This window comes from Octodon degus, unplaced genomic scaffold (genome assembly GCF_000260255.1).
Source record: "Octodon degus isolate 3935 unplaced genomic scaffold, OctDeg1.0 scaffold00007, whole genome shotgun sequence".
Classification (NCBI taxonomy): domain Eukaryota; kingdom Metazoa; phylum Chordata; class Mammalia; order Rodentia; family Octodontidae; genus Octodon; species Octodon degus.
This window is the reverse complement of record NW_004524583.1, coordinates 360,298-382,265: the sequence shown is the minus strand read 5'-3', so window position 1 is coordinate 382,265 and position 21,968 is coordinate 360,298. Positions and strand designations below refer to the sequence as shown.

Sequence of the window (21,968 nt, the reverse complement as noted above, 5' to 3'; positions counted from 1 at the left end):
TAGTTCATTGAAAGAAACAGTTAGTGATTATCTCATTTGATTGATTTTGCAGGTCTGTATCTGGTAATCTGAGCAATTATTTTGAAGATAACAATATACAATATAATATCCATTTTCTATTATCTTGTTTTGAAAATATGTATTTTTATTTTTTTCCTCCATAAAATAAGACATAGAAATCCTTTTCATCATTTATCATTTTTGTTATTGTTATAACATATAATAACAACAGTGAGGCCAAGGGGTTACAAATTCTGGGAGCAACACTTTGCGTGGGAACAGACACTCCGGAAAAGAAGCATTGAGCCCTGAGCATCCATCTCTAATCTTTACTGCAGATATGAAAAGATCAGTTAGGCCAGCTTCTATTGTGCTACACCAGTGAAACTGAAGAATAAACTCTGCCATGCAGATCCACGCATTTATAAGTACACATTTTTAGTCGAATTTATAGGGTAATATGTCCTAAATTACTTTCTAAAAAAAATCTACCACTTTCAGCCTAATTCTTAATAATTTTTACCTTCCCTAAAAATGTTACCTTGATTGAGTAATCATTTATACTAGATACTGTTTAGTTTGCTTAAGAATTTGTTAGACTTTTTTTTATTCTCAGTGTAAGTATAGCAGAAATCTGTATCTGCCAAAATTGAAAACTTCTAAAGGTACTAGAGATTGCTGCCTTACTTCTTTCATGTTCAGCCATTGATTATATAATAATTGTTTATAAATTAGACATCCACTTTTTATCTCTGTATTTTTTTCTTTTCATTCTGTTCACTTTCTGCTACTCAATATGGACCTGCTTGTCTTTTCAGAAACTTAGGTGACTAGTTGATGGTTTAGGATTGCATGGCATAGAGCCATGACTAGCTTCCTTGGTGAGTTCAGGTCTTTTTATGTGAAACTTGTACAGTGAGGAGCATGCACAGGTGTGCTGCTAGCAAGGCCGGGTCCATTGCATAGATTGGAAACATAAAGCTCTAGAGAAATATTCATGAAATCAGAAACATTTTCCTATTTATGTGTCCCACAAGTTCAGAAATATTCTTTCAAAGGTGTGATGATCTAAGAAGACGTAAAACCACGCATCCAGTTCCTTCTTCACTCTTGTATAGTGCATAACCTTAAAGAAGTCGCTTAACCTCTCAGCTTTCCTGCCTGAGAGCAGAAATTGTTTTACCCTGTAGTAGGTACTCAAATGCACAAATGAAATCCCGTTTCTTGTAACTTCTGATTCTTACATGTAGCTTTACATTTCTGCCTTTACCTGTGTTATTCTCTCTCTTTTTTCTTTGCTTCTCCAATGTTCACCTGACTGGTTGATCTTTAGATGATTAGATTTTGTTCATCCCAGAGACCTCGCAGACTACCCCAATCTGACACATATTCCTCTTTTCTGAATATTGTACATCCTTGTTACCTTTGCATAGACTCTTCTTATTGCCTGGATATACAAGCAACTTTTTATATAGGAACCTTCAATTTATTTGATCTATCTTTTCATCTTTTGACTAGTGCTGTTTCCTCTTTGAAACAGGACCTGACTTCATTAAAATGTTGTTTCCTCAATGTATTCCAGTTGTTCCATGTATGTCCTCTCACACATTCTACTCTTATAATTTCATGGCTGTCTCCTTAATAAAACATAGATTTCTTCAAGAAGGCAATTAAGTCTTCTTTATGTCCCCATATGCTAGCACACAGAAGCTGCTTATTAATTTCTGTCAAACTGAATGAAGCTGCAATGTGGAATAATGTATATCCTCTGCACCTCACTGCTGTACTGAGCAAAATAAATAGATACATAAACTACTATTAGGGCATTGAAAGCTGAAAAACTACCCAAAATACCATTTTTCATTACCTTATCAGTCAGCAGTATGCTGTGTAATGCTTCATGATTAGGCCTTTGATCCAGGAGCTGACTTCCTCAAAAATTGGTGGGTTAAACCTTTGGAGATTTAATTCTTTTGTAGGAGAAAATCAAGCTGTATAGAAGGAGGTATCTGACGCTCATCTCATTATCAGAAACCAGCTTGAGGATCACAGCTGTAACTTGTACTCTAGCACAATAAATAACTATGCCAACAGGTTCAAGGTAGCTCTAGAAATAGGGAGGAGGTTGGTTAAATCTGCAGGTTGAAAGAAAGCCTACAGAGAGAAATGGTGGAATGATTTTAAGGGCTAGTAATAAAAATGAATGAAAGGGCAAGTTGGAACATAGAGGTACTACCAGCAAGCTTCCTTTGAACTTGAGTTGTGGGGAAGGCTAGCAAAAACTGGGTGTGGATTATTCTACCAACTACTCAAATTTCAGAATTTTTAATAAAGTTAATTGATTCAAGGAGGAAAAAGAGTGGTAAAGCATGTATTTTGTTTTTGGACAGGCGACATCTAAACTGGATACAATGGGCTTCCCTCCTGATTTTATTTTTTTCTATTGTGGCCCTGACTACTGGGACTAAAACTTCACAGCATAACCTGGCTGGACATGGATTTCATCATGATGCCTTCTTCAGCCCATCAAATTCCTGCCTTCACTTCAAAAGTGAATGTCCTGGAAAAAATTGCACAGCAAAAGAGTGGACTTTTCCTGAAGTTAAATGGAATAATACCACAGCCAGAGTCTTTAGTCATATCCGTCTCGGCTTGGGCCATATACTGATTATAGTACAGTGTTTTATTTCTTCAATGGCCAATATCTATAATGAAAAGATACTGAAGGAAGGGAGCCATCTCACCGAAAGCATCTTCATACAGAACAGCAAACTCTATTTCTTTGGCATCCTTTTTAACGGGCTGACACTGGGCCTTCAGAATAGTAACCGTGATCAGATTAAGAACTGTGGATTTTTTTATGGTCACAATGTGTTTTCAGTAGCCCTTATTTTTGTAACTGCATTTCAGGGCCTTTCCGTGGCTTTCATTCTGAAGTTCCTGGATAACATGTTCCACGTCTTAATGGCCCAGGTTACCACTGTCATCATCACCACAGTGTCCGTCCTGGTCTTTGACTTCAGGCCTTCCTTGGAATTTTTCTTAGAAGCCCCTTCCGTCCTTCTCGCCATATTTATTTATAATGCCAGCAAACCTCAGAGTCAGGAATGTGCACCTAGGCAAGAACGGATCCGAGATCTGAGTGGAAATCTCTGGGAGCGTTCAAGTGGGGTAAGTTTGTGAGAATAGTGCTTTTGAATGTGCTAGATCTCCATGGCTTTTAAAAATCAAAAGCAATTCATTGGGCATGATAATTGCCATCCACAGTAGAGAAAAACATTTTTAAGTCAGAGCTTCTCAAGAATTTTGTGTAATAGTATCATAAGCTGTTACATAGTCACAAACTTAGAAAATGATTCAGGTTACCTTGCCAGTCTCCCTTATTTTGTGACTAGGGAAATAGAATGCTTTATGAGTACTGAGTGGGAGAACTGATCCCAGATGCGTGACCTCTGGCTCTGGTCCCCTGCTCTTTCCACTGCACAATAGTTGGAAAGTAAGTTTCATTTCTAGAAGAACTTGGTATTTCACATTGCTAAGTCTTGTTAAATGGAAAACCTAGCTCCTTAATTGTCCTGCTAGTTATTCATGAATTGTGGTAGTTTTCAAAAGGGTTTTTACAAGTAAGATAAAATTATTTTCTATAGTAAAGCTTATGCGGTTATTCTAAGCATTTATCAGTTGTTTATAGTTGTTCTAATCATGTCATGATTTTTTTTAATCATGTCATGAGTAAATTAAAAATGCCTTTGTAGGTGAATGTAGGCTTATTTGACTGTGTCCCAGCACTCCAGGAAGCTGAGGCAGGAGGGTTAAAAGTCAAACATGGCCTGAGCAACTTGGCAAGATCCTGTCTCAGAATAAGGCTGGAGATGGAGCTTTGTGCTGTAGAGGCCCTAAATTCAATCCCAAGTACCACAAACTAAACTCTAAAGTTAAGTAAAGTATCTCTTAGAGATTCATTTTAGGAGTTAAATACATTTAAATAAAAAGTAGGATAGATTTTTTTTTCCATTAGATTCACAAGTTTTATGACTATACAAAATATGAACAGTTTCACACGATGAACCTGTTTTTTTCTTTGGGAAAATCTGATGCCTAGAATTCATGGCAAACCTTGGTAGGTGTCAGGGCTCAGGTGTACTAAGATAACCAGTCTAAAAATGGAAAGGTCAGAAGCTTGCGTCCTGAACACGTGAGTCTCAGGTATAGTGTACATTCAGAGGTCTTCTTTCTATTCTTTTCTGATGGGCTTATTGCCCCAATTTTTTTTTTTTTTTCTTGTGGTACTGGGGATAAACTTGGGACCTTGCACTTGCCAGGCAGGTGTTTATGCTGCTGAGCTGCCTCCCCGGCCCAGTTGCCCCAATTTTTAAGTAAGGCAAAGTCAATTTAGGTAGATGAGCCTCGTTTACATTCATTTCTCCAGCCTGTAATCATGTCCTCTCCTGAGCAGCAGATGGTGCTGTTGCCTATATTCATGTTTTTAATTTTGAATAAAGACTGGGTTGAGTATATTTCATTGTTTAATCATCTCATTATGCTCAAGTTAACTTACCAAGTATTTATTTAATTTGACCAGATTGCTTTTACAGTTTAATGAAATGAAACCCATGATTTAATGAATAAGATTCCTGACATACATTTCATAAGGCTGTCCCTTAGTATCCTTGAAATGTGGCTATTCTAATTTTGTAAATTAATTACTTTTTTCATGTTTCCTTTTAGGACGGAGAAGAACTGGAAAGACTTACCAAACCCAAGAGTGATGAATCAGATGAAGACACTTTCTAAATTGATACCAAAAGAGTTGACATCTCTCACAAACCAACATTTATAATACTTACCTTTTCACTTTGCTAAACCAAGGATGCTCTAAAGCATAATACTCTCACAAGCCAACATTTGTAATATTTATCTTTTCTCTTTGATAAACCAAGAATGTTCTATTGTATAATGCTTTCTTTATATATCTAACCACTCCCTGAATGCTTCAATTCAAGGTTTAGAGTACACAAAGGGTGACAAATTTCTAAGGAATCAACATAGAGTTAGTAACATAGGGACTATAATAGTAGCCCAATACTCGAGAAGTCAGCAGGATAATATGTAAATTATGTTCCTTCTCCTGACTGGTTCCAAAAAACTTGGCAGTAATCATGTTAGTTAGGCCCTACAGTTATGCAAGAAGAGATGAATTTGCAAGAGTCCAAATTTTGTGGTTGCAGACCTCATGCCATTCTTCCCTTTTTCTCATTATAACATCTTCGATGTCACCTCAAATGCTAAGGCGCTAGAGATAGTCATTTTGCCATTACAGGGCAATAAAGCTATCTAAAATTTTGACTGAAGGACCAAAATGTCTCACTACGCCATAGATTTTGGATAGCATAGTCGGTGCTAAATGTTTTGTTGAAGAAACAATTTTTCAGAAATAATAGAATTCTTGGGGCCGGGGAGATGGCTCAGTAGGATAAGCGCTTGACTGGCAAACACAAGGATCTGAGTTCAATCCCCGGTTCCGCCAAAAAAAAAAAAAAAGAAATAATAGAATTCTAACTTTTAGAAATTGATGGAAATTTTATGTTTAGCAATTATCTTTTGATGTCTTATATACAAATAAGCTTCCTATAGATGAAAGTGACCACAGCTAAATACCACTTGTATTTTAAATCACTTTAGTCATTGTGGACTTTTTCTTCCAGTTTATATATTTCAAAATAGTGGGATCATTACTTTCGGATTACTGTGTTTTAGAAAAAATAATAAGGAATTTTATTTTGTTATCAGTTGAAGCTGGTGTCTTTTATGTCTTTATTGTATACTGTTCCCAAAGTCAGAACACTGGTTTCATATTCATACAAGATTATTAATAAGACTGACAGTACTAACAGACTAACAGTACTAACTACTTTGAAAAGGATCTTTCACAAAAAATGTTGACTTTTATATGAATAGTATTACACATAACAGTAGGAAGACAATAAGTCACCCCATAGTATTAGTCGACACTTATAAGTCCATAGTATTTTTAAGATACTTTTGCATGCAACCAATGACTTTTCTGGTTAGCACAGCTGGGTGACAGATCATTTAAAAATGAAAAAATAGTGATCTATCTGAGGTCAGGCAGCTGAATCATGATAGAAGAGCAGGCTTTAGCTGACATGCCTATATGTTTACAAAGTCCTATGCTGTACTACTTAGATGGTTTCATACAGCCTATATATATATATATTCTCTTTCTATAATTTACTTGCAAATGTATATAAAGTAATAGTGTTGCATAATCTATCTGTGATATATACAGTTCTATGACTCAAGAATTAGTAGAAAGTTATAATTATAGTAGTTATTATACCTGTGTCGATTAGCAAGATGAGATATCAAGTATTTTTAATTTCAAAAAATGAAGTGCAGAAACTCAACTTTTTAAAATTTTCTGAGTTGATATATTTATTTATTTGGTACTGGAAGTTGAACCCTCATCCTCAGCTTGTTTGTTAGTTTATGACAAGCTCTTGCTAAGTTTCCTAGGCTCAAATTTAAGATCCTTCACCTCCCTGACTTCTGGGATTATAGGCATCTACCAAGACACCTAGCAAGCCAATTGTAACATCTAAGAATAGCAAACTATTTGAATTCTTGTAGGCTTTCTTACCATTTATATGAAATGGTTAAGATTATATCTATTGTAGCAGTTCATCTTAAAGGTCAGGAAGATAAGGTATAAGAAGATCTCACTTTTAGAAACAATAGCATACAAAACATTTTTATCAGGAAAAGTTGTAAAAATATTCCTACAGAGTGCATGCCCAGAGAATGCATTAAATTAGAGGTTTCAGTAGTGTATATAAAGATTAATTTTTCTTCTTTATGAATACTCATTTGTCCATCCTCCTTTTTGGAAAGCATTTGTTGCCTAAAGTAAGGTTTACTTATGTTAACTCACCATTTAGTGAAAGAACTAAAATGCCAGGTTCTGAGGGTAGAGTACTTTGTTGCTCATTGTTTAAAGGAGAGTAATTTGGAAGTGCAAGGTCTATAAGCCATATCTTAAGTGTTCTTGTAATCAAGAGATGTATAACCTAGAGAGAAGAACAATTGTCACATAGAGCAAGTAGACATCATTTCCATTCTGGAGAACAAAACTACATTGATACATGTTTTGTTATATGGTTATTGTTATTCTTACATCACAAAATGTCTGCTCCGATAAATGTACTTTTCAGCAGTAGAATAGGTCTTCCTGAAAGGTAAAGAGTCTTAGTAAATTATTATAGAGATTTTAAGATTGTATCAGAAGTATGTTTTAGACAAGAGTCCTTCAGTGGTCTAGACATTGGACTAAGTAATGCCTGTAGTCCCTTTCTCTTTTTTAAATTTTCTTCTAAATAGTTATGACCTAAAACTAATATACTAATTCTCTTCCATAGTTTGATTGGATCACAATTGTGACCTGCAGCGAATGACCTGGTCCAGCTCTATTACTGGTGCTAGACTGATCTTCTATTGGCGAATGTGCCTAATCTTGGCAGGGGTCAGGGGAGACAGGAATGTGGCTGTTGGCTATAGAGCAAAGGTGGCTTAAAGCATGATCCCTCACCTCTTGTTAGCTTACTCTGCTCTCGACTTAAGATCCACTTATAGAGGGAATGCTGAGGGCAGAGTTACTCTGTGTGTAACTAAAAAATTTTTTGCCTCTGAGTCCCTGTGTTGAAGCCCTTATCACTTAGGAGGCAGACTCACTTCATAGTTTATCATCACTAGTATTGCTGGAAGCCCTTTCTTTCTTCACAGGCCCAACAGACTGAGTGAACCAGTTGTACACATCCTCTTTGACTCCTTTCCTCTTTACCCATGTCTTGATTTTATTCATCTACTCTGATATTCTCATGGGCAGAAGAAGCAGAGAATATTAAATTCAATGGAAAGGGAGTGATTACCCACCTAAAAGGTAGAGCGGAGTTTCTGAAATTGATTAATACGTGCTTCTTCAAAGGCAAAAGTCTCACAGATCTCAACATGGACTTTTATCCTACTTTACTTTTGGGGGAGGTACTTTTTGTTTATTTGTTTTATTGTTTGCTTGTTGCCTTTGTTCTGTTTTGTTGAGACAGTGTCTTGCTTTGTAACCCAGGCTGGCCTTGAGCATGGGTTCTCCTTCCTTGGCCTCTCACATGCTGCAATTACAGGCATGCACTACCGTGCTTGTCTCACTGTTGTACTATAACTTAAAATATGAAGTATAAGCTTCTTTGCCAATACTTTTTATAGGAAAAACTAAAATTTATAAAATAAAATATATAGCTATATAACCAGGAAATTTTATATTCAAATATGAGTTTAATAAACTAGTGGTGTTTTGGTCAGATTGATTTGTGGTAGATTTGATCTTAGTACCCTGCAGACTATCTGCCAAGATATCTGAAACCTGCTGATGCTGCTAGTAGTAAATTTAAGCCTGCACCAATTTATCAATCAGTGTCTCACAGTTCCACGTGGATTCGGCATGGCTCAGACTGCCAGTTCCCACTAGCCTTGGTGCCCTGGAAAAGTTTTAAACATTAGCTTTACATGTTCCTTCAAACTCTCAAAGAGCTCACTAGTCTACACCCATACCACCCTGAATGCAACCGATCTCGTCAAAGAGCTCACAAGTAAAATTGCTTAAATTTTTTGGATACTTTTTTTCTCCCCACAGCCTTCTCTTGCTCTTCCTTTTCTTAGTTTACTCTTAACTTACGTTTTGTGAAATTAATCATTCATGTTTTTAAAATTATTTCCATAGGAAATTATGAGTCATTCTCTAATTCTTTTAATTTCCTGTTAACTGTAAATCTGTTTTCTTTCTTAATTTTGTAAATGAATGGTTTCTCTTTTTTTAGGTAAGTTAGCCACTTCTAGTTAATTTTTTAACAGATTTTTTTGTGACAAAATACATATAAAAGTTTTACTATCTCAACCATTTTTAACTGTGTAGTTCAGGAGTACTAAGTATGTTATTCATTTTGTATAGTCACCATCCACCTCTAGAACTTTTGCTCTTAGAAGATTAAAACTTTGTATCCCTTAAAGAATAGCTCTTTATTTCCTTTGCCCTCAACCCCTGCCAACCATTATTCTAGTTTTTCTGCTATTGATTACTCTTTATTACATCATATAATTAGAATCATACAGTATTTGGTTTTTGTAAAATTCATTTCACCTAGTTTAATGTTCCGAAGGGTCATCCATGTGGTAGCATAGCAGAATTTTCTGTCTTTAAGGTTGTATAATATTCCATTATCTCCATATACTTCATGTTTCTTACATATGCTTCCAGGAGTTAGCTATTATAGTGCAGCTATGAACACGAGCATACCAGTGTCTTCCTAAAACACTTTCAGTTTTTTCATTTATACTTAGAATTGCTATATTACATGATGCTCTATTTTTCATGCTTTGAGGGACAGCTATATTATTTTCCCCATGAACTGTACCATTTTCATTCCTACACAGCATACAAGGCTCCAATTCTTCTGTATCACTTGATGATTGTTTTGCTTTGATAGTCAACCCCTCCATGAGTGTGAAGTGATGTTCCCTTATAGTTCGACTTCTTTCCATTTTATAGTGAGATTGTCTTTTAATTGCGAGTTCTCTGTACATTCTGAATGTTAATCTCTTTCCAGTTACATGATTTGCAAATGTTTTCTTCCAATCTGTGGATTGCCTTTGTACTCTTTCAGCAGTATCTTTTTGTACATTTTATCTTTGGTATACAAGGCTTGAAATCAGCTTTGTTTAGTTTTTTTCTTGAACTGACTGTACTTTTGGTATCATATCCAAGAATTCATTGCCAACTGTATTTAGTAAAGTGAAATTTAACCCTATGTTTTTTTCTATGATTTTTATAGGTTTAAGTCTTCATTTAAGTTTTATGCATCTGTTCTGAGTTATTTTTTTGTATACAGTATTAGGTGAAAGTCAACTCATTCTTTTGAATATGAACATCTAATTTTATCAGCACCATTTGTTGAACACATTGCTGTTCAATAAATAGGATGTGTAGTATCTTTTCCATGAATGGCCTTGGCACCCTTATGGAAAATCATTTGACCAAATGCATGAGAGCTTAATTTTATATTTTCTGTTTTATTCCAGTGGTCTATATGTTTTCCTTTATACTAGTGCCATACTGTTTTGAGTGCTGTAGTTTGATAATCAGTTTTGAACTCCAGCTTTTTTTCAGAACTGCTTTAGCTTCTAAGGGTCCCTTGAGAGTCCATGTGAATTTTATTGTGGGTTTTTAATGTCTACAGAAAAGTTGGTGTGATTTTTTTTTTTTTAATAGAACAGCATTTAAATCTGTAGATGACTTCAGGTTGAATTGACAAAAGTCCAGTTTATGAGCATCAGATGTCTTTCTGCTTATTTACATCTTTAATTTCTTTCAGAAATACATTGTAGTTTTCATTTTATAATTATCTCACTCTGTTGGTTACAAAAATTCCTAAGATATTGAATTTTGGTATTATAATTTCCTTTTTGGATTTGTGATTTTTCAGTATAAAAGTGCAGCTAATTTTTATGTGGTGACTTTGTATTTTTTATTCAACTATTTTGTTGAATTTTATTAGCCCTAATGTTTTGGGATAGTATGTTTGTTAACCCTAATTTGTTAGGATTAAACTCTAATTTATTAACTCTAATTTGTTTATTAGCCCTAATGTTAGGTTTTTCTGTATAAATTGTATTTATATTTATTTATAAGCAGCTATAATTTTTACCTTTATTACTCTTTTTTTCATTTATGTATTTGGTACAGGGTCCCACTGTGTAGCTCAGATATGTAGTAATCTAGTTTTCAACCTCCCCAGTGCTGGGATTCCAGGCATGAACCACCATGTCTGGATTTGGTTGCTGGCTCAGTGCACCCAGGTAGCGAGGCTGGTGCAGCATGCGAGACCAAGTTTTACCTTTGTTACTTGGATGACTTTTATCTCTTTCTCTATACTTTATCTTTTGCTAAAGTTCTGGCTACATCTTTCTGAATTATAAGGTGGGAGTTTTGAAAGGTGATTCAATTACAAGGGCCCTAACTTCATCAGTGAAATAATCCATTGTGGAGATCATAATTTGATGACATTACTGGGAGAAATTTAGGCAGTAGTGCCTAACTAAAGGGAGTAAAGTCATGGGCCATGAAATTGGTATGTGCTCCTTGGCCTTCTCCTGTCTGGCTCTTTCCTTATTCTGCTCCTGACAGTCAAGAGGTGAGCAGCTTTCTCCTGCCGCATGCTTCTGGCATGATATTTCTGCCTCACCACTGGAATAACTCAAGAGAGTTTAATCCATTTATATGTAAATTAACTTCTGCTAGGGACATTCTTCTGTCCTTTGTGCTGTTTATTTACCTTACAGCTTTATTATCCTGTTTCTTATATTATTGTCACCCTTTATAATTGATTTTTATAATGAAATATTTAATTTTCATTTTCTTTTGTACACTTAAATTATTTTCTTTGTAGTTACCATAGAGATTATGTTTAATATACTAGAGTCATCACACTCTTTCTGGGTTAACATTGTATAGGATGCTCCTAGCATTGCGTGGTACCATTCTAAAAGCTTCAGAGCAATGGCAGCCAAGAGTATTAACTCATAGTCTGAGCCCAAAAGCCCAAGAAGCTAAGAAGTAACTGGCGTGAGTCCTGGAGTACAAAGGCCGGAGAGCCTGGAGTCTGATATTTCCAGGCAGTGGGAGGTCCTCCCAGCCTCAGAGCAGGGAGGCCATCACTTTGTTTTGCCTGTTGTATTCTGTGCAGTCCTTGCAGCTAATTGGACAGTGCTCCTTGCACATACGTGGAGTGGGTCCTCCCTACTCAGTTTACCACTTACTTAGAAGTCTCCTTTGCAAATCACATACTCACAGACACACCCAGAAACACTGCTTCACCATTTCTCTAGATATTCATAACAGGGAGGACAGTGGAGTAAAATGTAACAGCATTAGCTGCCACCTGTCTGTCTATACCTCAGTGATCAGAAGCAGCCATTGGTGATCGGAGCTCAGTTCTTCAGTATTTATAAAGAACAACCCTTTGACTCATGCTGGGTCTGGCTCTATGCAGTATACTCCAAGAATATGAGCACAGCTGCCTGCCACAGGAATAAGGGGGCAGAGGCAGGTATGTACTGGGCTAAGAGCACAAATTAGGCAAAATAAACTCCAGCTTGTAGGTAAGCTACCTGGTAATTAAACCTTCACTGGATTGCACTGCTGCAAAATAGTTACATTAGACAGATTCTACAGTTGTTGTCTAGGTGGGGAAGCAGATTCTTCATGTTTTCTATTTCACCAAAATCCTCTGGTTAAATTTTTATCATATATTCAGTTTTTCTTGGGGTTTGATTTTTGTTCTTTTTCCGTCTTATCTAGTTGAAAAACATTTATTTCCTCTTGATTTATTACTGAATATGTTAGCTATATTAACATCTCTTGGAGTCTAAACCTTCAGTCAGTTCACAAAGACTTAAATATAGTGTTCTTGATTGCTAATTGTTCTAGTCTGAGTCAAGGGTAATGTGATTGAAATTTTTATTCATATTTTGTTAATTGATGGTTTTCAAACATTTGGTTAGAAAATGAGATCTGTGTTCTTTCCTAGTAAAATTTTTTCATGTTTCCTTTATGCATTTTCATGCATGTTTCATGGGCATTTAAACAAAGGTACACTTGATTAGTACAATATTTATTACAGAGTATCCATCTTTTTCCCTTTGTATTTTGATGTTTGTTTGTTTGTTTGTTTGTTGTGGTAGGAATCAAATCCAACAGTGCTTTGTCACTGAGCTGTAGCCCCAGCCACATCTACTTTGAGATGGGCTCACCGAATTGCCCAAGAATTCGGCAGTCCTCATGCCTCAGCCTCCCAAGTAGCCAAGATTATAGGTATCTACTACCACACTTGGCAATGTTTATTTTACGTCACTCGTTGCATTTTTAGTGCAGAAAGGTACATGCCAGTTACAGTTTAACTGATTTACATATGCATTTAATTGAAAAATTACCATTTTTCTCCTGTAATGCTTTTTAATTCTATTTGTATGTGTTATTACTACTGTTTCGTAAGTATGAAATATTATATTGATATTACTGTTATATAGTTGTAATGTTAACATTGATAATTGTTTGCATATTAATATATATTATTTGCATGCTTTGATTGAATTGTTTATCTTGTTCTTTAGCATACAATAAATTTCTTTTGAGAAAGTTAGTATTGGCTTAATTTTTTTTGATTTTTGTATTTTAGGGAAGGGTCTTACAGGGGGTTCATGGTCTCACTACTAGATCAGACTCATAATGATCTGCCTGTTTACAGCCTCCCAAGAGCTGGGATTACAGGTGTACGCCACCACACCCAGTCGCAATTGCTGTCTCAGTGGGGGGGGGGGGGGGGCTGGCACAGCAGGCCCAGGGATTGAACCCCAGGCCTCAGCGTCTGTTGGCAGGCGCTTTAATCTATTGAGATATTTGGCCGGCCCTTGGCTTAATGTATTGAACCAGTTTGAAAGTTCCTTAAAATATTTGAAATTTGTTGCATTTCTATTCTCTTATTACTAGTGACTTTTTAAATTTAGAAAGAAAATTTAGAACTTTATAAATTTATCAGTTTGAGAAATTAAAAACTAATCATTGATTCCTTTTCACTGAGGATGAGAATAGACATATGTTTCTTCCTAAGTACCATTTTTTTTCTTATAAGCTCTGGAAATTTTACCTACATCTGTTACAGTATATTTCATCTATTTGAAAGTTAATGTTTTCACCTCATTGTCTCTGAAATTTGGAGTTTTGAATGATAGTGCAGTAAAATAGCTGCAGCTTAGTGGTAGCCATGGTAAAGTTCTCTTTACCCATACACATGATTACACAGTCATGCTTACGGACATAGGGATCTTCTTGACTTTTTGATCAGCAGACCGCTTAAGGACCATTTAAGGAAAGAATGAGCTGGCTGCTGTCTGAAAATTTTCCACTGATGCTACTTGGTACTATCGAGAACATGGTAGCTTTAGGTTTTACTGAATGGGTGTCAGAGGTTTGGAAGAAAATCCTGGAAGGAGTAGAAAATCTCCCCCAAGACATGATCCATCATTTCTGTCAAAGGCACAGAAGGTCTGTTTGGGAAGATCTGAGAGAGTGACTTTATTCATCAAAAATGACTCAAAATGTATGGCTTGAAATGAGAAGTTTTAGGGATTGCTTAATTTATTTAAGTTTTCTTTTTAAAGAGCAGTAAATGTAGATGCTAAACAAAAATGAAATAAAATTAAATGATAAAAAAGGCATGTTTAATTGGCAGTATAGTTAGACCATAAAACAGTAGTGCCTCGGTTGTTTTCATAAATTCAGTGAAACTTGAATGTTTAAAAACTTTTATTGTGTACCTTTATTTGAAGACAAATTCATTTGCCTTTTATAATCCTAATTATTACAGTCAGTTAATTTTTTATGACATATTCTTTAGCTTTTTTATTTTGTGGTACTCAAGATTGAACTCAGGACCTTGTGCTTGCCAGGCAGGTGCTTATGCCACGAGCTATAGCCCCAGCCCCTGTGACACATTATTAGTTGTCACATGTCAATTTGACTTGAGTAAGAGTGGCCCTGCAGATGAATAAAGCTATAAATGTGTCCAAATGATCCCATGTAGGCTACAAAATGAGGACGGGAGAGCCAACCGCAGGATGACACCAATCACTAGATTTCTAGCCTGAGTGGAATAAAAAGGGAAAGAAAGAAAGAAGTCATCACTTTTTTCTCCAGAAGAGCTCTGGCCTTTCCCACTGCCTTTGTCCCCTCCTCTCCAGCTTCTTTACCCTCCAGTACAAACACTTCAGCTTTCTCATGAGGCTTGCACTGGACACTGCACTGAGCTCCCTTGGCCTCCGTTCCAAGGGCCTCTTGCCCTCCAGTGCAAAGAGCGTTCTGCAGGCTCCACCACAGGTCTGACAAAAGGCCCCCAGCACCTGTGGCTTTCACTTGTGTAAGCCTGCCTGATGAGCCCTTTAGATGACAGCCTATGCATTTGTATTAGATCTGTTCCTCTAGTGAACCATATCTAATACACATGGCATTTCACTCACTCATAGCTTTTAATGCTAATTCATCTCAATAAGAAAGTGTCTTAAAATAGGGTTTATTTTTCTGAAAGATTACTTGGCTGCTAAGGAAGAAAGGGAGAGAGAGATAGGGCAGGAGAAATGTATAGATACATGAATGATACATGTATATATGAGAAAGGGAGAGAAGAAATATATAGATACATGAAATATATATATATATATATATGCCCTATATTATAAATGTTTCCATAGATAGAGATATAATATTTTTGCCTCTGTAGGTAAGCTACATTTTAAACCTGAATACTTGAATCCTTTTTGTATAGGTTCTTAAGGTTCCTATGTAGTCATCATAGATTTTACACTTCCAATCATGTCTTTTAATTTATCACAAAATAATGTAGGCAGAAACTCCCTTACTAATCCCTCCCAACCCGGACACTGAAGTCATCTTCGAACTTATGTTAAAGGGCTAGAAGCTGCTTCAAGGAGATGGAAGGGAAACAAAGCCACAGAAATGTACAGTGAGGGATCCAAGTGCCAGTGTGCTTCTCCTTTATGTTGACTGAAAAATCATGCTTGAAGGGCAGGTCCAGAAAGATAGGGATAGGGGCCGGGGAGATGGCTCAGTGGAATAAGCACTTCCCTGGCAAGCGCAAGGACCTGAGTTCAATCCCTGGTTCCACCAAAAAAAAAAAAAAAAGAAAGATAGGGATAATGCCATCTACTGTGTGTAAGGAGAGATGGCTCTTGAGTTTTACTCTGTTTCTTGTTTTGGATTAAGCCCTGTGCTTTTGTGAAAAGTCAGATTAAAATGAAGTGCCTTGAAAGCAACACACTATTTGAATTCTTATTATTTTATACTTATGTAACATTCTATATCAGTTATGTATATATTTAACAATATTTAGATTTATGTGTAAGATTACATATAAACTATATTTTAGAATATATAAAATTACATATAAAACATCTTAATATTTTATATAAATATTAGATATATGTATTTCAATCATACCTTGTGGATCTAATCTGTGGTATCCATCTGAGAGAATGGATCATGGGAAAGAGACAGGTGAAAGGCAGGGGCCAGAAGAGAGGACAAGATGCTTAGGAAAGCGTAAAAGAAACCAAACAACATTTTACCCAGAATCAGTATTAGCTAATTAAAATCAGCCAAATTTTTCACCCAGCTCAAGTGGTTCATGGATTGGGGACTAGAGTATCATTCTTTTGTTTTACAGAAGCAAAGCACTCATTAAGGCCTCTGCAGTTGACTCGCAGGCTGCCCTGTCTGTAAGTTTTAGGATATCAGGAATATGCTACATATGCGATCACATTAGGAAACACTACTGAAAAACAAGTATATGCTTTACTAGAGTGGCTCTGGTGTTCAGACTCTTCACAGTCCTTGCACTCTCAGTGCCTGTAGAAGCTCCATTCTGGCTGTGGAGGGATGATCAATGGTTCTGTTAGGGTTTGGATCTGAAGGTCCCTGAAAGACTCCTCTGTATAAGGCTTGGTCCTCACTGTAGCAGTCAGTGCCTTTGCGAAAGTGATCATATAGTGAGGCCCTAGCCTCATCTGAGGTGATCTACTGATGGATTCATGATTTGATGGCATTGTGAGGTAAGGCCTGGTTGGAAGAAGTGAGGCACCAGGCTGTGGCCTAGAAGGATGTGTCTGTCTGGGCCCCTTTCGAAAGCTCTCTCTCGCCTCCCCCTTTGCCTTCCTTTCCTTTGTCTTTCCAAAACTGAGAAAGGAAAGTTTTTGGACCCCTTAAAAAGTAGGTGCACAATTTCAGAAGGAATGGTAAGGAAATCCATTTTTATTGACATTTTTTGTTGTGCTTCACCTTGGCAAACTATTAGGAAAGATACACATCCCCCTGGCTTTTCACCTGTTCATCTCAAGAAGCTAGTACAGACAATCCAGGAAATTACAGGAGGGCTCTCCACCACGGGAGTATGGTGAGGTGAGCACATAATTTACATATTAAAGAACTGTGTTGTAGAGTCACTTGAACTTTCTATGCCTCAACTGCCTATAAAACAAAGAAAGAATAAATGATCTTTATAGAGAATGTGAGGTAGGACAAGTGATTTCTCAGTTTCATTGAGTTACAATTCCAGTTTTATTATCATTTATAACAAAGTTCAGAAGATATAAGAATGTCTTGTCCATGCAATAGGCACAGATAAACTGAAAGCAAATATTCACATATGGCTGGATTGCATCTATTAATATATGTGACTATTGGAATAACCAATGCCATAGATGATTGGGAAAATTATTAGTAGCAGTAAAAATAAGTATCTCCATTATAGACAGAGGATATTTTCACCAAGATGCTAAATCATTGTCTGATGGCAAGCTCATAAATATTACTGAATAACATTACTTGGTAAATAGTTATTGAATGAAAAAAGTAGAAAAGATACAAGGAGGGAGAAAGAGTTGAAGAGAAGAAGAGAATTTACTTTGGTAAGCTGCATATGAAACACAAAAGCTCTTTATCAAAGACAAGAATTACACCACTCTGCAATCCAGCTGTGTTTTAATCAACTGGATTGGTATTTTTGCCTTTGAAAATAAAAGAACCCCTTAATATAGTATCCTTCCTTGTACATTTAAAAATAAGCTATCAGTACTGTAATGGGCTCCTTAGTGAGTTCAGTACAATGGTCAAGTGGTGGGGTCTTTGAGAGCCAGGCCTAGATTTGCATAGACCTGCCAGAACTTGGGAAGGTCATGTCTGGCTACAATGCCAGAGTCTGGTGAAGATTTCCCAGCCCCTTCACCTGTCTCTGAAAAGACACTAAAGATAACATAAGCAGGACAGGAAGGGGCTATTGCAACAAAATTAGGCTTGGTAATTTTTCTGGCATTTGGTATCAAGCTTCGTGAAGGAAACTCCTACAAAGCAGATATAAAATATTTTTAGGCTAACATTTCAAAAAGTGCTAACAGTCCTATCTATAATCTGTCAAGATGTTTCCTGAACACCAGCTGTGATCTTTAATTTTCTTTAGCAATCATAGTTTTCACTTACCAATTAATACAAAAATAAGAAAAAACTATAAATACTTATAGAATTTTACATGCAAAATGTCCCTTATATAAAAAAGGGAAATAACATTCATTTTAAGTACCATGCATTAGCACCAGATTGTTTCCAGTTAGAGAAACAAACAAATGTCTTTATGATTTAAAATTTCAATAACAATTCATGAATAGGCAAAACCTTGCTATTTATTTAATCTTAAAAGATCTCTGAAAGAAAAAGACAGAAAGTGGAAACAGTACAGAAGAATTCTCCTGTGTAGCTGTCCGCGTGTGGCTTTAGCAGCTGCAGAGAAAACTGGCTGGGGCTAAGTTACGTATTTCTGTTCAGTAAGGGTACCCATGGTGGTAACTCTCATGGTGACGGTAGTCATCCTGGTAACCATCCTGGTATCCTTGGTGGTAGTTATGGTAACCATAGCCTGCGTACTCATCTTCCGGGCAGCGCATTCCCAGTGACTGCTGAATGGCCATTTCTTGTCTCCGAAGCTGCATTGAATCAATCAGGTCATACACAATCGCCATGGACCACATTGGTGAAGGATACCAGGATTTGACATTTCCATCTTTTCCAACTAGGAGCATGGAGAAGTATTCTGGGCTCACTTGAAAATAGTTCCGTATATCTTTCACCAAATGGGCAGGTATATCTTCTCTCTCAACAACAGAGCTCCCTGGAATAGGATTGAAATAATTGTTAGTGGAGTAAAGAGTCAGAGTTCATAGAAACACCAAAGTGAGAAGAAACCACTGCCCCAAGAAACTGTTCAAAATCCAATGAAAGAAGTTCATTGGGGTTTTTGTTGTTTGCTTTTGTTTTCCACTAGAAATTAAATATCCCTGCTTTCCTGTCACATACCAAACTCAGAGTCACATGGTATTTCCTGTAGAAATGTTACAAAATATAAAGCCAGTCCCTTAGTTTAGTCCCAGGAAGACCCACTTTTTTTAACATTTTCAGTAACAAGGATAACTGTTCATATTCCTAAGCTTATTTCCAATTATCTTAGTTACTTCTTTGCAATTCATCTTCCTTTTGACACTTGTCTTCTAAACAGAAAGATTTCATTGTCAAAGAGGACAAATACCAATTATGTTATAATAGGAGATAGCTCAGCAGTCTAAGTGCCTGCCTGGCAAAGTGCAAGGACCTGAGTTCAATGCCCAGTACCACATGCCATGCTGGTCCCAAAATTGGAGTGGTGATGCATGCCTGTAATCCCAGAGCTGGGGAGGCAGAGACAGGAGGATCACTGTGAGTCTCAACTTCATAGTGAGACCCTGTATCCAATAAATAATTTTTAAACAATAAAATCTAAATAAATGTATCTAAACTATTGTGAAAAAGGAAAAGAAAAAAGAAGAGAAAAAGAGCTGGTATTTTCTGGGAAGTTGGCTCTGCCTAGCACTGTACCAAGTATTTTATATACATCATCTCATCTAAAGTCCTCAGGCTTAGAGAGAAGAATGCAATTTGATTTCTGAAACCTTCAGTCAGTTATTTCAGCTTTGCTGAATTTTTTTAAACTGTATTTCCTCATCTACTGAAAGGGAATCATTGAGATATGCGCAATATGTCTGATAAAATTAATGTGAGAACTAAATGAGGTAACATAGGAGAAAATGCGTTGCAAGCCAGAAAGCCTTCTACAGATAAAAAGCCCTTACCTTAGTTGACAAAGCATATATTTTTCCTGTTACATTGAATGATTCCATATTGAACACCATTGATCCTTTCACTCTACCCTAGACACAGCTGGCATGCATAGTGGCTGGCAAACACACACACACACGGTGAGAGAGGACGTCAGGTCCTTGTCCATCTTTGAGGTTTATCACTTACTATAATTTTAACTGAAGTTAACATTAATTCATGCTGTTTTAAAATAACTTATTACCATTAATTGGAAACAGTTCTAAAACTCCTCCAATTTCCTCTCCAATGCCCAGAAGCTTTAGGATAGTTATGTGACGCAGACCTGAAAGGAAAAAAAAAAAAAAAAAAAAAAGCCACAGAATTAGGGGAAGGACTCCAAGACATCTTTTATCTTCAAGAACCTGATAACTAACAATTGAAAATCTCTGAAGTTTAGAAATCAGGTGAGAACATAACCAAAGTACAATAGTCCATCTTTAAATCTTTCCATAAAAAGCGAAAAGTACTTTTAACACCTTGAAAAAGACCAATTTCAGATTTTAAGACTAGAAGACACAAAGACAAAGAAGAAGCTGCCATGGGAACATTAAAATAGTGGAGAAGCTGAGTGGTGTTCTGGAAAAAATCAAGCCTGAAGTTTTAATAGCTTCAACTCAGAAAAGAGTGCAGAGCTCGCTGGGGCGGCAGCTGCAGAACTATCTCTGCTTCTTGCATAATAACTTGTTGGCTTACCCAGCAGTTTCTTATCCTTTATTTAGAGCATCCAAAGGGAAAACAGGCAAGCTCGGCTTGCTTTCCCATCCTCAGCTCAACTTTCAGGAAAAGAGGGAAGGTCATGATTTGGTGGCTTACTGGAATTCTTTTGAAGATGAAGGATTTAGCAAAAGGAGACAAAGAGGCTATCATCATACCAAGATTTCAAGGTCATGCATTTACAAAATGCCACAAAGAAACCCATTATTGTGTTCAATGTGTGCTAATAATTCTAATGTGATATATCTAACTTTAAAAAAGAAATTAAAAATTATAACAAAAATTTTCATGGTTTTGGGCAAAACTCAGTCAGAATAATAACCTGGAAGTAAAAATCTTACTGATAGTATTTGTTGTCTGGGGAAAATTAAAAGCTACAATGGGATGACTCTTTTAAGGAGAAGCAAAAAATCAATGCAAAATGCTTTTTCCAACTTTTTTTATACTTTTCCCAGAGAAGTGAAATATTCTCTCCTAAATATTGGTGAGTCATATTTTCAAGTTGAAAGATCATGAATTTAATTACTCCTAGAGCATGATTTGTTCACACTTCCTCTGTATTACAAAAGGGCTTGCTTACACTGTTGTGATATAAAGTTTTTATGCTGAGATTAAAAATTAATTTAAAAAAACACCTAATAGCTGCTACAAAATTTCTTAGAAAATTCACAAATCATGATTATATTACATTCTTACTGTGATGGGTGATAAATACACTAAGAACTACTCTGATTTAAACCATTGATGACCAAAAATTATTTAGAAATGTCTAAGAATATCTGTACATTCAAATCAATATATTTTGCTATATAAAAGCTTAAATCATTAACTTTAACAAAGAAACAAAAATTGATGAAATCTACTACCATTTCAAGCTTATTTTCTTTCTTCCTTTGAGTTACTTCAAAGCTTAAAATTAAAATGTATAATTTATAGGTACTGATTCATACCAAAGATCCAGGTATTGATCATACTTCACAAATCACTCCTCTTTTATTCTTTTTTAAAATCAACTGCATGGGGGCTGGGGAGATGGCTCAGTAGGATAAGTGCTTGACTGGCAAACACAAGGATCTGAGTTCAATCCCCAGTTCCTCCAAAATAAATAAAAAATAAAATCAACTGCATTTTTACAATGAATAGATGATTTCTTTTCTTTTTCCTATCCAAAGTACCAAAGTAGTACAGATTCATCTATTTTATAACAACTTTTAACAGCTGTGGCCCTTAGCGACTTCCCATCCCTCCATGCCCCTAAGGTCTCAAAATTCTCCCTCTGTAGATACATAGGTCATACAAAATTTCAGTACTGCTTCTTAGTTCGCCAACCTCTTGATTCATCATTGGACATGATAAGTTCTATGTACTATGAAATTGT

The 21,968-nt window shown here is 36.2% G+C and overlaps 2 protein-coding genes across 5 annotated transcripts in view; one reads left to right on the top strand and one right to left on the bottom strand.

Moving 5' to 3' along the window:
• Slc35a5 (solute carrier family 35 member A5) overlaps positions 1–8,119 on the top strand; it is a 29,166-nt gene extending 21,047 nt beyond the window's left edge. For 3 of the 4 annotated variants that reach the window (XM_023701978.1, XM_023701981.1, XM_023701979.1), the window contains 2 exons: positions 2,391–3,171; positions 4,729–8,119. In XM_023701978.1, coding sequence (XP_023557746.1) covers positions 2,391–3,171; positions 4,729–4,794 — 847 coding nt within the window. In that variant the 3' untranslated portion in view covers positions 4,795–8,119. The remainder of the gene's footprint in view (positions 1–2,390; positions 3,172–4,728) is intronic. The other variant, XM_004624699.3, reaches the window with a different exon arrangement.
• Positions 8,120–18,351: 10,232 nt separating this feature from the next.
• Positions 18,352–21,968, bottom strand: part of Ccdc80 (coiled-coil domain containing 80) — a 31,841-nt gene continuing 28,224 nt past the window's right edge. Inside the window, exons 7-8 of the mRNA XM_004624698.2 lie at positions 20,079–20,159; positions 18,352–18,854 (exon numbers count right to left, since the gene is read on the bottom strand). Of these exons, the coding sequence (XP_004624755.1) occupies positions 18,508–18,854; positions 20,079–20,159 (428 nt within the window). The 3' untranslated portion in view covers positions 18,352–18,507. The remainder of the gene's footprint in view (positions 18,855–20,078; positions 20,160–21,968) is intronic.